The following is a 17,103-nucleotide window of genomic DNA, read 5'->3' on the forward strand; positions in this document are numbered from 1 at the left end:
AAACAGACTCCCCGCCCCCGACCGAAACATCTTATGTCTCATCTAGCTTTAACTAGATGAGGAATTAACACAGCATATAATATCAATCTCTTACCGCGCTCCACAGGATCAGACATACAGAGTCTGCCTGTTGTATCACTGTCACTTTGATCCTCACATCCTATGGACAGATAGTTCAACGTAGTGACTGGCTGAGATTTAATCAGATGCTCTGCTGTCTGTTCATCAGGTTCCTTATTTGAAATGAGACAGTAAATCATAAGTGGTCACAATGAAACATATTCTGAATGGAGTAAGAGCTGGAATTCTCATAAGAATGTTTATTATATGCATGTGTATGAACAGGGTACTGGCAGCAGGCTGGGGTTAGTGCCAGCTTTCTGTATACCGTATTTTTCGCACTATAGGATGCACTTTTTCCCCTCCAAAAATGAAGGGGAAATGTATGTGCGTCCTATGGTGCGAATGCAGGCTTTCGTTGAAGCCTGGAGAGCCCCACCAGCTCGGGGGACAGCGGGGAGGCGGAACGCCAGCATCCCGCTGTCCCCCGACTTGGCTAGAAGGCTGGCAGGGGGGGAGAAGCTTGCTCCTCCCCGTCGCCAGCCCTGCAAACTCGGAAGACAGCGGGAGAGGCGCAGCGCACCATCCCGCTGTCCCCCGACTTGGCTAGAAGGCTGGCGGGGGGGGAGAAGCCTGCTCCTCCCCGTCGCCAGCCCTGCAAACTCGGGAGACAGCGGGAGAGGTGCAGCGCGCCATCCCGTTGTCCCCCGACTTGGCTGGGGGGGGGAGAAGCCTGCTCCTCCCCGTCGCCAGCCCCGCAAACTCGGGAGACAGCGGGAGAGGCGCAGCGCCTCCTCCTCCAGCCCTGCAAGCTCCCAGAGCTATGCCAAAGCTGCGCACAGCTTCGGCATGGCTCTGGGTGCGCAGCTTCGGCATGGCTCTGGGTCCCACGCTGCGCCTCTCCCGCTGCCCCCCGAGTTTGCGGGGCTGGCAACGGGGGGGGAGCAGGCTTCTCCCCCCCGCCAGCCTTCTAGCCCCGCGCCTGGGGAGGAGGAATAAATTTTTTCCCCTTTATTTCCCACCCCAAATCTAGGTGCGTCCTATGGACCGGTGCGTCCTATAGTGCGAAAAAATACGGTATATATTTTGCAGCACTATCAATTGAAGTTTCACATTTTCACCAGTTTGGGATAGTTTTAAGTATGGGGGCTGCATTAATTGGAATCTTATTTCAATATCCAGCCTCTATTGACTTTTTGTGAGTCATAGACATTGCTATTTTTCTAGAAAAAGAGATGCCAGAACTCGCCATGAACACCTCCCTTGTTTTCTTAGAATGGCAATAGCACCCACCTGAGAGCTCCTAGAACTGAATTCTAGTGAGTTCCAGCTGGAAAAAAAGCCCTAGTCACAGAGAGCTAAGGATAAGTAGAGAAGACAGGGGGAGAAAACACTGTAGAAGTTGATGTTTGAGTTTTAGAAAATATAAGCAAAGGCCAGAAACTTACATGAAGCACATCTATATTCACACGGTGGAAGTTACGGGATCTAAGCTCCTGCATTCTCTTGAGATTCTCTTGATATTTTTCTTCAGCCAACTGCCTGAAAAGAATGACAATACCGGTAATTCTACATCACAAATGGTAACTGAGCAAAGAACTTTCTAGCGACTTCCTTCAGCGTGATTCCTTCAAGCAAAAGGATTACAACTGGTATGAGAAATGAATATTAATGCTTCATACTTGCAGAGGGAAGAAGCTTCTCAAACTGGGCAGACATCTTGCAACTTTAAGGGGTGACAAGACAGGAAAGTCACCTTCCACTGACTTCCTTCTGCAAGCGGTTCTTGGGATCCAACCCAAAGTAAATCTAGCTCTAAGGCAGCCTTCCTCCACCTTGATCCTCAGATGCTGCTAGACTGCAACTCCCATCATTCCTCATCACTGGCCATGATGGCTGAGAACAATGGAAATGGTAGTCCAACAGCAACTGAGGACCCCAGGATGGGGAAGACTGCTTTAAAGGAACACTAACATAAATAAAATAGAGTTGTAAAGTGAACAGTAATTCTATTCATTCTATTTTCATACCATGGCAGACACAGCACCCTGATATATTTCAGACCCTCTAAGTGTCTCTATTTTCCAGGGACAGTCCGGGATTTACAGAAGCCATCCTGGTTTCTGATTTGATCCCAGAATGTCCTGTTTTTCCTTAGGACATCCCTGTTTTCATTGGAGAAATGTTGGAGGGTATGATATTTAGGTATCTGTATCTGTGCCATCAGCACTTCCAAATACATGAGAAACTTTTATACAGACAGGCACAGAGAATGAAATCACAACAACTGTCGAAAAACTGTGAGGGCAAAATTGTACTGGGGGCAAACAAATGGCTCTCTAGTAACTGTGGGCAGTACAGTGGTGCCTCGCAAGACGAAATTAATTCGTTCCGCAAGTTTTTTCTTCTTGCAAGTTTTTCGTCTTGCGAAGCACAGTTTCCCATAGGAATGCATTGAAAATCAATCAATGCGTTCCTATGGAGACCGTCCGGGGACAGAGGGGAAGCGCCGCGCGCCTTCCCCTCTGTCCCCGGACCTGTTTTAAAGCAAGGGAAAGGGCAGCGGGGAGAATCGCTTCTCCCCGTTGCCACCCCTTGGTTCAAAAGGCGTCCGGGGAGAGAGGGGAAGGCGCGCGAGCCTTCCCCTCTCTCCCCTCTTTTGAAGCAAGGGGCGGAGAGGAGATCGCTTCTCCCCGTTGCCGCCCCTTGGTTCAAAAGGGGTCCAGGGACAGAGGGGAAGGTGCACTGCGCTTCCCCACTATCCCCAGAGCTTGCGGGGCAAGCTTCGTTTTGCGAAGCAAGCCCATAGGGAAATGTGTCTTGCAAAGCGGCTAAGAAAACGAAAAACTCCTTCGTCTAGCGAGTTTTTCGTCTTCCGAGGCGTTCTTCTTGCGGGGTACCACTGTATGTTGGAGTGATCAGAAGAACCACAGATATCTTAAGAAAGAGATTAAGGGGGGGGGAATGACAAGGAGTTTGGAGAGTGCTTCACTCTGTATTCTGTTTCTCCTTCACAATTATAGTTTTGGGGGGAGCAAGGATCCCCTAAATTCCTGCATGCCAGATCCACCCCATAACTCCTGGATTTAGTAAGAGTTAGAATTAATCAAGGTTTGATTAAACTGTGCCAAACACTGCTGGATTCAGCTTATATTAACAAGCCTGGCCAACCAGGTATAGCTAGCTGAGTGCGGGGACATTGAAGGAGCATGAAAATAGATCATGGAATTCAATGCCACACAGCAAGGGGAGTGGAGCCCCCTCCTCCAGGGGTGTGTTAGTGGGCAGAGACAAAAGGGTTTGAAAAAGGTTTAGGATTTCAGTTTGGCATGATGTATGAGAGCAGGAAGGTAAGTTTGTAGTTCGCAAGCTGCACAGAAAGCTGTTCGCAAGCTGTCATAGCGCCATGTGGACTGACAGGCTGTAAAAGGGGCAGAGAGCATGGGATCCTGGACTCCTGCATATACTGTATGGGAGAAACAGGAGGCCCTCTTGCTATAAACCAGGCGTAGGCAAACTCCGGCCCTCCAGATGTTTGGGACTACAATTCCCATCATCCCTAGCTAGCAGGACCCATGGTCAGGGATGATGAGAATTGTAGGCCCAAACATCTGGAGGGCCGGAGTTTGCCTATGCCTGCTCTAAACTCCCTCCCCATCTAAACCAGATATAATAAAGATACCACAATCTCCACTGTGCCTCATTTCCAAATGACCCACAGACCTTAGGTAAGTGCCTGGACCCCCTGGAATCTCACAACACTCAGAGTTTAGGGTGGTGTGTTAACATAGTGTTGGATAAAGCAGTTGCATCTCTTCCTGTACATCAAGGAATGTCCAAATCTCCAATGGGGGGGCATTTAGGAGAGGCTGACATGAAGACTGTGGATAGTAGACCACAGACCCTTTCTGGAAACAAACTAAATACTTCCCAAACAAATGGAGACACTGAAGGATCTCCTTTGGGAGGCTAAAATAACGCTGTGCTTCTTACTTCAGCTTCTGCGCTGTCTCATCAGCAATGCTCAGCTTTCTCAGTCTCATTCGTTCACGCGGTGTCATTTTCTGCACTTCCGAGAGGGCCCTCAGAGTTTGTAGATGTACTTTTTTCTGCCTGAAGAGAGAAGGGTTAGAACTGAAACAAATGTGTGTGGACATTTGCTTTCAAAAATTCAAATGAATAGTCCTGGGCCCAAAAAATCTGAAAACAGGACCAGCCCCAAGACATTTGATGCATAATGAAAAAAACAAGATGACAATTTTTTTCTCCATTCCAGGAACAAAAACTGACCAAACTGACACAGGGTCAGGAAGAGGTTGTGGGGTGAAGCTGGGCTGGCCCAGGACCTGCTGAATCCTAAACTGGTGCAGCTACCAACAGTGGGTTATGCCAACCTTCCACTGCAGCCAATACAAGTAGAGGAATTTTGAATTAATCAGTTACTGCACTCCTCTATTAAGCTCTTCTGGTACCCACAAGGAATTGGGATGCTCCCTAACTTTATCTGGATCCAACCACTGTCATAAGATATTATATATATATATATATATAAAAATCTACGAAAGCATATATATATATATATATATATATATATATATATATATATATATATATATATATGCAGGTTTTGGTGTCCTCGGGTGTCTTCCCGTGTAAAAGTTGGGGTGTCTAGGCGACGTTTCGACGAGGTCTCACTCGTCATCTTCAGGCTGGTGCTTTCGGCTTCTTGTTACTGGAACAGAGCAGGATCTCAGTGTTTGAGTTCCTATAAATACTGTTGAGGGGGTGTGGTGTATAGCCTCCAATGTTCTGGGCAGAGAGGAAGTTCCCAGGCTAGTGTGCCTTTTCTTCTTTTGTTCCTTAATTACTTGAGGGATATCCTGAGTGATTTCTTGAGTGATATCCTGAGTACCACTTAGGTGGGTCATTAGGTGTGGATTAGTTGCTAAAGTCTTTGTGTCTTGACCTCTTGAACTTTGTGAAGAGTTTTTCTGAGAAGATGGCTGTACTGCACTTAGTTGTGCTCTGGCTTGGCTTCGTGTATAGGGGCGAGCTGTGGTTTTGTGGCCCAGACCCTCTCCACAGATAAATTACAGACACCATCCAGTAGCCAAACCATGGTGGCACCTCCGGATGCTGCACCCCCCTGCAATCCCTACACAGATCTGGCTGACACAGGCCACAAAACCACAGCTCGCCCCTATACACGAAGCCAAGCCAGAGCACAACTAAGTGCAGTACAGCCATCTTCCCAGAAAAACTCTTCACAAAGTTCAAGAGGTCAAGACACAAAGACTTTAGCAACTAATCCACACCTAATGACCCACCTAAGTGGTACTCAGGATATCACTCAAGAAATCACTCAAGATATCCCTCAAGTAATTAAGGAACAAAAGAAGAAAAGGCACACTAGCCTGGGAACTTCCTCTCTGCCCAGAACATTGGAGGCTATACACCACACCCCCTCAACAGTATTTATAGGAACTCAAACACTGAGATCCTGCTCTGTTCCAGTAACAAGAAGCCGAAAGCACCAGCCTGAAGATGACGAGTGAGACCTCGTCGAAACGTCGCCTAGACACCCCAACTTTTACACGGGAAGACACCCGAGGACACCAAAACCTGCATTCCTGTACCCGTGAAAATCTACGAAAGCATATATATATATATATATATATATATATATATATATATATATATATATATATATATATATAATGTTAAATCTTGTCCATTAAAGTCTCATTTCAATATAAATATTTTTGAAGTTTGAAATAAAAATAAAATAAAATTATGAATGGTGCCATATTACTTTTGTGCATAGATTTGTTTCTACTCTATTCTGTCAATGATACGTTTCAGTTATTTACAATTTACTGCACTCTCAACAGTTGGAAAAATGCAATTAAGATGCACAGAACATTAGCATGAGAAAGCTCTAACTGCATTAATTTCAATACCACACTCGTTTTATAATTAAATTATGTAAACTTAGACCTTTGAACTCACTTCATTGGACATGAGTAATATTCATTATTTCCTTGAAAAAGAACAAAGGAATACTCCTTGTGTTTTAATAATAGAATCAAAAATGAAAAGGCGTATTAGTGATCACAGTGTCTCAGCCTGACCTCATTATCCCGTGTACCATAAATAAGGGTAGTAGCTTGCCAATGACTGTGAAGCTCATACTGCAGTAGTTCATTAATTATTTTCAAACGTACAATAAGGGCATTAGTAAACAGCCCTCCTTAATGAGAATGAGCTGAAACTAGAGCAGATAGATATAATCTATTTTAATTAAAACCCTTTATGGTAAAAAGCCAGCCCTTCTAAAAGGTCCTAGTTCTACAAAAGCTTCCGATTGCATCCTGTCTGAGAGCACTCCATCTCTGCTGAATCCCACAAATTATGTACCAACCCTTCTGAGTACAGGGGGGGAAGCCTTGGTAGCACAGATTGTCTTCCATCAACTTGGCTTGGGGCCCAGTTGTGCCCGTAGTTGTCCAGGCATAACCCAACTTCTGTGGTCTATGCTATGGTAAGCTGTAGGTTTGATTAGTGCAACACAGGTAGGGCTATATCTGAAGGCAGTTCAAAAACTTCAGCTGGTATAGAATTCAGCAGCCAGGTTGCTCATTGGGGCAAGATGGTTTAAGCATGTTATACCAATCCTGGCCCGAATGTAGTGGCTGCCAATTAGTTCCCGTGTCCAATTCAAAGCTTTAACAGCTCAGGATTGCAATACCTCAAGGACTGCCTCCCCATATAAGCCGACCTGGACCCTGCAATCATTATCTGAGGCCCTTCTGCCTGTATTAGAAAGTAAACTGATACTATGTTAAGATGACATAGATCTCCTTGCAGTTTAGTGAGATATAAAAATCAAGATTTCTAAGCTGAACAATGCTTTCCCTCTTTGTTGACTTTACCCATCTCAAAGAAACATACAGAAATGCACTATCTAAGTATAATAAACATTGATTATGGCAGACAAGAGAACAGCAAAGAAAGTAATTTCCCCAGCAGTGAATGTAACAGCAGTTGATTAATGTAATAGAGCAGCAGTAACCACAGGGAAAGAAGGGAAGTAGATCCAGTAGAAACCAAAAGGGGTAAGAATTTAATTACCAGCTTTGAAATTCCTATTCATCATTATACCATTGTGTTCTGCTATTGTTCCTATTAAATCAGCTTAATACACGAATTATGTAAAGCAGAGTATGCTATTTACATTGGCTGAAAATCACACACACAATTATCCTTTGTACAGTAATTGGAAATCAGCATCTTACACACCAGCACAATAAATGGTGCTGTTAATGCCTGCAGGATTTTGAGAACAACTTTGATGGGGAAAGGGTGTGTGTGTGTGTGTGTGTGTGTGTGTACACAGACACATGTTGAATTTGTATTTCATTTTTCAGTCTAATCTATAGCCCGGTTTACTGCAAGGCAAAAGTAGACAACCCTTTTAAATTAGTAACAAGTTTACATTTTCATAAGGTTTGGGCACTTGGAATACAAATGGTTACCTAAAAAATGTGCACAATTCTTTTCTCCAAATAACCAGTACACTGTTAGCAACTGACATCACAACCGTATCCAAATCTACCCAGAAGTAAGTCGCACTGAGTTCAGAGAGGATTGTTCCTAGGTAGGTGTAAGTGAATGCAAGATTGAATAACTCATCTATTTTTTGCTCTTCTTACATAGCCAATACACAACTACCCTTCAGATTACAACCCCCATCAGCATTGCCTGCGGCCTAGGATGTTGGGAGTTGTGGTCCACAAGATCTGGAGGGCACCATGTTAGCTACTCCTGTTGTTCCCCCAAATAATTCCATACTCACACAACGTTAATGATATGAGCGGCTTCTTCCTGAGAATTAAGCGCTGGGTCCTTCAGAGTCATATTTGTGAATTTACACTTCATGTTCTACAAGAGACAACAAAGCAGCCGTAATTGCAACCATTTATTTTTATTACTGTGAAGTAGCCTTTTTGCCACTTTTACAAAACCCGCGCAGTGTGTTCCATTTTATCAGGCTGCTTCAGCCAAATTGACCAATTTAGGCATCCATTTATGGAGTCTCAGGACTCAGCAAATAAAACGTTTTAAGTGTGTTGTAAAGTGCAATACGCAAATGCGAATCTAGATGGCAATGGTGAGCTATGGCAAATTCAACATATTTTTCAAAAAAATCTTTTTTTTAAAAAGTGTTTTTCCAGCGTTTTATATATGTGTGTAGATTCCACCTCAGTCTAACTGTGAGAACAGAAGCGAAAGTCACATCAGAGGTACAGTGTACCAAAATTAAACTTGGTTACAAATCATCCTGTCCCCTTTCCTTCTGGGTGCTACAAGACGAAGGGCAAATGGAAAGCACACCATTTTGGCTCCTTTGGTTTTTGAAGTGCCTGCACTAGCAGGAAAAAAATATTGGGTTATACCCAGACTAAGTAAGTTGAATGCAGTTCCTATCAAAGTAATAGAATCATAGAATTGTAGAGTTGGAAATGACCCTGAGAGTCATCTAGTCCAGCCCCTGCAATGCAGGAATCTCAGTTAAAGCATCCATGGCAGATGGCCATCCAACCTCTGCATAAAATCCTCCAAGGAAGGAGAGTCCACAACCTCCTCAGGGAGACTGTTCCACTCTCAAATAGTGAGTCTACTCTGCGTAACAGTGGGCACCACCACCTGTTATGCTGACTCTAACAACATGAAATGAAATGTATATCCTTCCCCATTTGAACACAGAATGCTCTGTTCAGTATCTTGGATTTAAGTCCCATATTTCAGTGGTACATCTGTGGAAATAGACTTGTGACTGTTTATTTGGTCCTTCATAGGGTTCATTCTTTTCAATGTGGGTGACGATTTCAACTATTGAGTCTACTGTCATTTCATTTCAAATACCTGTAATTGATCACGAACGTATGGAATCCTTAAAATCTCTGCAGCGGATGGCCTCTGTGAAGGATCCTTGCTCAGCATGCTGAAATATTAATGATACGAAATGAAATCTATTCTCATGCAAACTATAAAACCGCTGTGGGTGAAACCAGCTTGAAACAAAAACAAAAAACCCACCTGTGCAGCAAGGTATTAAGTTCCCTTGGATAGATTGCTGGCAGAGATGGTGCTTCACCTTCCACAATTTTTAAAACAATGGACAAAAAATTGTGACCATTAAATGCATGATCCAAACAGCACATCTCATACAAAACACATCCTAGGGACCTGAAAGGAAAATAAATGAAATGAAAGCAATTCAAGGACAAGAAAATTCTAAATTCAGCGTCTGGCGAGTGCTTGCAATGTTGCTGCACTTTAATCCTGGTCATACAAAACTATGAGCCCCTTTCTATTGAAAATGAAACACACTTTTATCTCAGTGAAAAGCCTGTTCTCCCATTTCCACAGGGTTCATAACGTATAATGTAAGTGATATAAAAGAACAGAAGGTCATAAAGTAAGTGTTGCAGGACAGGATTAATCTTGGGTGTGTGGGTGGAGAGACTGTTTGCAAACGTATAGGCAAAGCAGGCTGAAGACAGAGCCATTTGGGTAACTCCCAGTTTTTGCCCCGGTTTAAAAATGTTTTCTTAAAATAAGAACAATAACAGGAAGAATGAATATAAAAATAAAACTAATAGGGTATGTGAAATCAACTGCGGGAAACTGATTTTACAGGATATAAGCTCTGAAGCCTACCAAGTGAAGGGATGAGGGAAGGAGAGAACACGTAAGTACATATGAAATATTATGAGGCTGATTTTTTTATTTTTGCAGGAAGTTTAAAAAAAACTGTTGGAAAATAATAGTTCAAATTATCAAACCCCCAGGAAGTGAGGATCCGATGAAAAACCAGGTGCTGGGGCTATGGCAGGGCTGCTTTAAATCCCCTAGGAGTGGACCTAAAGGAAGCCTACCTGCCCTGTCAGGCCTGCCCCCAGGCGAATTTGAAGGCAGGCTTGAATCCGAAATGCCAGCCAGTGAGTTGAACCTGAAGCTGCCCTCACCAGCTGGGCAGTCCTTGGCACCAGGGCCCCCGTTGGGTGAGGGTGCTAGGAGGCATTGTCAGCCCGCAACACAGCCGCACTCAAAGGATAAGCAGACATGTCCTTGAATACATTTATTTTTGCAATAGATACATTTCAGCAACATGGAAGCATATTTATTCAAATAATTTCATTTCTTCAGAGAAAGGAGAGATAAGCACACAACCTAAGCAGAAAGTGACCTAGAAGCCAGTGCTGTTTCCAGCATGATCGTTACGATTAAATGAAAGATTCACGTGAAACAGAACGCTGCCTGCTTACCAGATATCTGATTTTGTGTCGTAACCCTGGTGTTGCAGGGCCTCGGGACTCATGTAGAAAGGCGTCCCAGTAAAAGTAGTTGCTAAATCACAGGATCCCATCAAGAGACGAGAAACACCAAAGTCCCCTTGAAAAATATTTTGAAATATAGTTACTTGAAGGAAAAACGGGGGGGGGGGGGAGCTAAATGACATGTTCTAGCCTGTGCTATTTTATATCTATTTTAATTATATGTGCAGCTCAGAGAGTTCATAGGCATGGGCAAATCTTCTCACTTTTGGTTCTCTTTATCTCTCATGTACAGTTTGCAATTTATTTATTTTTACAATGAAGTCCTCATAAAAATCAATCAGCATTTTAGTGCAATTCCCCCCCTAAATATAGTACATTTCCCAAAGCAATTTCCCTAATATAATGTATTATTGTATATTATTTTCAGTATGCAGATGACACCCAGCTCTACCTCTCCTTTAAATCAGAACCAGTGAAGGCGGTGAAGGTCCTGTGTGAGTGCCTGGAGGCGGTTGGAGGTTGGATGGCGGCTAACAGATTGAGGTTGAATCCTGACAAGACAGAAGTACTGTTTTTGGGGGACAGGAGGCGGGCAGGTGTGGAGGATTCCCTGGTCCTGAATGGGGTAACTGTGCCCCTGAAGGACCAGGTGCGCAGCCTGGGAGTCATTTTGGACTCACAGCTGTCCATGGAGGCGCAGATTAACTCTGTGTCCAGGGCAGCTGTCTACCAGCTCCACCTGGTACGCAGGCTTAGACCCTACCTCCCCGCAGACTGTCTCGCCAGAGTGGTGCATGCTCTAGTTATCTCCCGCTTGGACTACTGCAATGCACTCTACGTGGGGCTACCTTTGAAGGTGACCCGGAAACTGCAATTAATCCAGAATGCGGCAGCTAGACTGGTAACTGGGAGTGGCCGCCGGGACCACATAACACCGGTTCTGAGAGATCTGCATTGGCTCCCAGTACGTTTCCGAGCACAATTCAAAGTGTTGGTGCTGACCTTTAAAGCCCTAAACGGCCTCGGTCCTGTATACCTGAAGGAGCGTCTCCACCCCCATCGTTCAGCCCGGACACTGAGATCCAGCGCCGAGGGCCTTCTGGCGGTTCCCTCATTGCGAGAAGTGAGGTTACAGGGAACCAGACAGAGGGCCTTCTCGCTAGTGGCGCCCGCCCTGTGGAACGCCCTCCCATCAGATGTCAAAGAGATAAAGAATTACCTGACGTTCAGAAGACATCTTAAGGCAGCCCTGTTTAGGGATGTTTTTAATATGTAATGCTGTATTGTTTTTAATACTGATTGGGAGCCGCCCAGAGTGGCTGGGGAAATAATAAATGGGCGGGGTATAAATAATAAATTATTATTATTATTATTATTATATATGCTTTATGCCACTTTATCCTAGCATATTCCTTTCCATACACATTACTTGGCTAGAGAACTGCATTGCAAAATTCAGAGAACTGGCAATTTGAATGATTTTGGCTGCTGAGTGGCAGTGATTATCTAGGGTTAATTTTTCTGTTATGCTAGCATAGTGGGCACTATACACCTTAGGAATAAACGTATATGCAAATTGTATATGCAAATGTATATGCAAATATATATGCAAATAAATGTATATGCAAATTGTAAAAAAAGATGTATTCACATTTGCTGTTGTCACATGATTACGTGCACCTGAATAGTTGCAAGTACTACACATGCACAGTGAGACCCAGTTCACACAAACCATGGCTTAGTGCAGATGCACAAATGTGCAGGTTCCCAGAGAAATCATGGCTGCTTTGCTCTTCCTCTGGTCCCGCTGCTGCTGCGCTGCTGTGAGCTAAGCCACAACCTGATCTTGCGGTTTGTTTCACTCTAAATTAGGCTTCCTCAAACTCGGCCCTCCAGATGTTTTTGGCCTACAACTCCCATGAACCCTAGCTAGCAGGACTAGTAGTCAGGGATGATGGGAATTATAGTCTCAAAACATCTGGAGGGCTGAGTTTGAGGAAGCCTGCTGTAAACCATGAGCTATAACCAAGGTTTATTCTATGGTTTAACATTCATGGTTTGTCTGGAGTGAGATAACCCACAAGCCTGGGTTTGGACAACATGCTAAGCCAAACCATGGCTTAGCTCACAGCAACCCAGCAAGAGGAGGACAGGAAGAGGAGCAAAAGAGCTGTGATCTCATTTCCAGGAACCTGCAAATTTGCGCTAAGCCATATTTTGGCTTAGCGTTATATGCAAATTGAACCTATGAGAAGTAACTGTGGAATGTACACTGGATTCAACTACACAGTACAAAATTTCATGCAGCCAGAAATCATTTCCATGGCACACAGACAAACCACATGAAACTTATTTAATGGGGCAGAGGTTTCACTGGCCTGCATGAGGAGCAATAAGGCTGCACCCCTCCACTGATCTCTCAATGCGTAACGACATCCAACATCTGCATTACATTCATATGCAATGCTCTGTTACACCCAGGCATTGTACAGATATAACCAGACAAAGATAAGCTTTCCGAAACTTCTGAATAGCATAGGCATCATTATGTCATATATTTATCATTTTAAAAAATATGGGCTGCAACAGAAAAAGGTGGACTGCAACAGAAAAGTACCATTTTTAAAATGGAAAGAGGGGTATAGATAAGGTGGGGGGAACCCACTCCCTGTCCCAAGATGCTTTTCTCGTCAGTGAAGCTCTCATACCAAGTGTACTTGGCCAGGAGAAATGCTTTGGAAGACAGGGGCAGGTTCTGCATTCCCTGCACCCAAAAACCTTGGCTACTAGCTGGGGTCCCATCTGGCATCTGCCCTGGGCCCATTTTTGCTGGTGCTCTACTGAGGGCTAGGACAGCTTGGAGTCTCTGTTTAAGTTTCCTGCAATGTGCTGGAGCACCCCCAATGCAGCATCATTCCATGGAACTGTGCAAGCGGAAATGTTACGCAATAATAAAATCACATTGAAAAACATCTTACCAATTTTAAGAAGGTTGTTTTTCAAAAAAATATTCTTCGCTTTCAAATCTCTGTGAAGTATTCGCCTGAATATGAAGAGAAATGAAACTATTTTAGTAGGATGAAAAAGTTAATAGCACATCTTGCAGTCTTTTATTGTGAAATGTACTCTTTGCTCCTAATCACCTAACTTTGAAGTGCAAATGACACTGAACACATTTACTATCGTTGGACATACTTCCAAGCAAACATGTATAGGACTGAGCAGCATGTCAAATTTACTTCCAAATATTGGCCACCAGAAACCCCTACAAGAAAGTGTGTCTAACATGAATGAATTTATTATTTCGGTCACAGACCAGTTCCAGCCCACATAGAATATCAAGGAAGTCATAAAGCACGATAGGGATACATTTGAATTTGCAATTAAGTATAACAGGGACAATACAGATATAGCAACAGTTTAAAAATATATAAATTAAAACTTAGTCACCAAAATATAACCTAAAGTTATCATTTAAGGCCTTAATCATTATGATAGCACAGCTTGTTCCCTAAGTTTTATTGCAAACGCACATAATTTGGCTACCCTTAGTGTTATCTCAGGATCCTTGTCCTCTACCAGGGATTTTAGACCACTTCGGGTTCATTTGGAGATTTTTGCACAGCAGGGGTAATATATACCGAGCGTATTCCGCACAAAATCAACCGGAAACTGCATTTTAATCATAGTTTGAGAAGAAAGACTGTTCCTGTGAAACTGTGAATGAAAGGATCTATATACACATTTAACATGTGCAGTAGTATCTTCTTTGCTGCCAATCACCATAATCTACCAATTTCATACAGGGATTAATCACAATGGAGCAGCAGATAAAAATGCAGCCCTTTGCCATTACGGATCTGTTTCGACTGAAATTAACAGGACAGCCCACAAATGCAATAGCTTGGTGAGCCCTAGTTAATAGAGATTGGAGTTTGCTATATCACAACATGTAGTGGAGACAAGCAGGCGGAACACAAGTCTGAAAAGTTGTGTGTGTGTGTGTGTGTGTGTGTGAGAGAGAGAGAGAGAGAGAGAGAGAGAGAGAGAGAGAGAGAGAGAGAGATTGGGTTCCAACTTCTGATTTAGCATGGAGCACTGTCAGAAAGAATAATCAGGACCCTGAGGAGACACAGGAACAATGGACACTGTAAGAGGCTGTGATATTTACTACTTTCACGGCAGATCCTAAACCCCAGAAGAACATGATACTCCTGAATCTTTGTTGCGCTCTCTCTCTCTCTCTCTCTCTCTCTGTGTGTGTGTGTGAGAGAGAGAGAGAGAGAGAGAGAGAGAGAATAATTCAGATTTTAAAATTGCCCATCTGCTCTTCAGCAGTATACCCTCTTTTTATTTGGCTCACTGAATGGCTGCAAATATGGCCCAAGCCATTTAGGGCTCATAGTCAATGCTAGCACCTTGAGTTGCACATATAATAGCATTTCTATGCTTTCTCTGATAACAGTGTGCACCAAGAAATCCAAGACCTGAAATGTACATATTAATTATTAAAGATGCTCGCAATTAAAAATGGATGATGCAATAAAAAAATGAATATGGAAAAATAAAATTGTTGAGTTAGCAGCATGTGACCGGGATAGTACTATTAAATAGTGGTCACCTTGAAACCATCAAAAAGTGTTTAAAAATTCATTGCTTCAGTCGCTAAAGAATTAAACAATCATTTTTAGAAAATTTAGTTGTTCATATTATCAAAAGTATCTTTTAAAATAACCCATGGGGATTTAAATATTTTCTTGCCCTGTTTTGCAAGAATGATGATGGTGCTGAGAATTCTGGGAACGGTACTACTCTGCGTGGAACTTAAAAGTCAAAACTTGAAAAATATACTCCCATCCATCACACATTAATAGTCCTATTCCAGGCGGCGAAAGAGAATTTTATATCAAAGGTAAGGAAATGCTAGTCAGCAAATTTTAATTTTCACTTTAATATTAGCAAGCAAGAGGTGCAAAATGTGCTTGAGTTTATAACCATTTCAAAGCAAATGACTGTACCTTTCATGCATGTAGTTGACTCCAAGTAACAACTGTATAAACCATTCTACTATTTGGCTTTCAGGAAATACTTTGCCAGCTTCTTTGTACTGCTGAATGTTAAAGTCGAGGTCTCGACCCTGAAATGCAGCAGCAAATTTACAACCAGAAACATTAAATTGAAACTTCATTAAAATTAATGGGTGGGAACTGCTATGAACCTGAACAGAGCTAAGATCCCTCCAGTTTGATGAAAAATGTTTCAGGGCTGAAGCTGTGGTTAGTACATGTTTCTGTAATAGTTTTAATAACACAGATGTTCTACGCAAATCAAAATATTATCATGAAAGCTTTCCTTTTAAGTCCAAGGCCAAAAAACCAAACCCAAACCAAACTAATAATCACAAGATTTGTGGTGCTAATTATTATGAGGTTGCCAAGGTTCTTATGCCCAGCCAATAAAGATTGCCTTGTGAACCCTTGCTTCCTAACCTGTGGGTTTTTGCAGGTCACCAGCATATCCATGATAGAGATGGCACTATCCTGGTGTGCAGAAGACCATCATGAAAGCTACAACATGTAAAAACCCACCACCAAATTATTTCTATGCAATATTACACACATTTCCCCATCCACTTTTTAGGTATATACATTCGGCAGAAGTAAATGAAGTCCCACCTCACAGTATTCAGTGATGATGCAAAAACTCTCTCCTTCTACAAAGCTGGTATAAAATTTGACAATGGCTGGGTGGTCTAGCCTGGACAGCAACTGCGCTTCTAGATTTGCCTCAACTGTTTCATTAGGCTTGATGTCTCCCACGGAGATCTCTTTCAAAACTTTCCTGTTGATAGAAAAAGAGAAGGAAAACATAATGTGGATTGCTTTCACACTAGCCCTTTTCTTTGGGATTGCTATTTTTCATTCATGTGCTTTTTATAGAGGATACCCTTGCTGTCAGATTCTCTACAATACATTTCCTCCATGCTTTGAATTGTGATAGTTTCTTAAACAATAGAATACCTGTCTGAACAGGCAATGTACTATCAAGCCCTTTCTGGGGTCTTGTGCATTTAATTTCAAGTTTATGGTTTGAAGGTCCTATCAGTTTTATCACTTTTGTCAGTTTCTGACTTCAGAAACACAGGAAGCTGCCTTATAATGAGTCAGATCATTGGCTCATCCAGCTTAAAATTGTCTACACTGAGTTTTGTGAAGGATTGTGAAAATTATATGATTCCCCACCCCACCCCCATTATGGCAGTAAAACCAGCAATTGTTATTATTCTCTATACATGAAATAAATTCATTAACAAGAAAAACCGGATTTTTAAGGGCTCAATCAAAGTTTAAGTTGCTAATTCTGAGCAGTGAGAATAAATGCTTACTGGAGAGAACCTGTAATATGCTAAGGAGATTAACTGTGCAGCAGAATTCTTATCAAGGCAGATGGAAATATGGACTTAGAAGAATTTGTGGAAAGAAGTAGATCTGCATATGGCAGGTAGCTCTTTCAGGAATTATACGCCTTAATCTTCAGGGAAGCTTTTAAAAAAAATTGTTCAGATGATACTTTACTCCAAAAAGACTGAAACATACGGTATATATCCCGCCCTAGGTAACAAATGCTTGAGAGGTGGGAAGATAGTAGACATGCTGCATGCTTGGAGGGTGGGGAAGAGGTGTACGTTTATTAACAGGTT

The 17,103-nt window shown here is 42.7% G+C and overlaps 1 protein-coding gene across 3 annotated transcripts in view; it reads right to left on the minus strand.

The window, feature by feature from the left end:
* Positions 1–17,103, minus strand: part of NEK11 (NIMA related kinase 11) — an 87,569-nt gene that overhangs the window by 39,764 nt on the left and 30,702 nt on the right. For all 3 annotated transcript variants that reach the window (XM_081882980.1, XM_081882978.1, XM_081882979.1), the window contains exons 3-12: positions 16,079–16,244; positions 15,422–15,540; positions 13,382–13,446; positions 10,392–10,518; positions 9,160–9,309; positions 8,986–9,064; positions 7,916–8,001; positions 4,054–4,173; positions 1,509–1,602; positions 95–233 (exon numbers count right to left, since the gene is read on the minus strand). In XM_081882980.1, coding sequence (XP_081739106.1) covers positions 95–233; positions 1,509–1,602; positions 4,054–4,173; positions 7,916–8,001; positions 8,986–9,064; positions 9,160–9,309; positions 10,392–10,518; positions 13,382–13,446; positions 15,422–15,540; positions 16,079–16,244 — 1,145 coding nt within the window. The remainder of the gene's footprint in view (positions 1–94; positions 234–1,508; positions 1,603–4,053; positions 4,174–7,915; positions 8,002–8,985; positions 9,065–9,159; positions 9,310–10,391; positions 10,519–13,381; positions 13,447–15,421; positions 15,541–16,078; positions 16,245–17,103) is intronic.

The sequence above is a fragment of the Podarcis melisellensis genome, assembly GCF_964234715.1.
Source record: "Podarcis melisellensis genome assembly, chromosome: 12".
NCBI lineage: Eukaryota > Metazoa > Chordata > Lepidosauria > Squamata > Lacertidae > Podarcis > Podarcis melisellensis.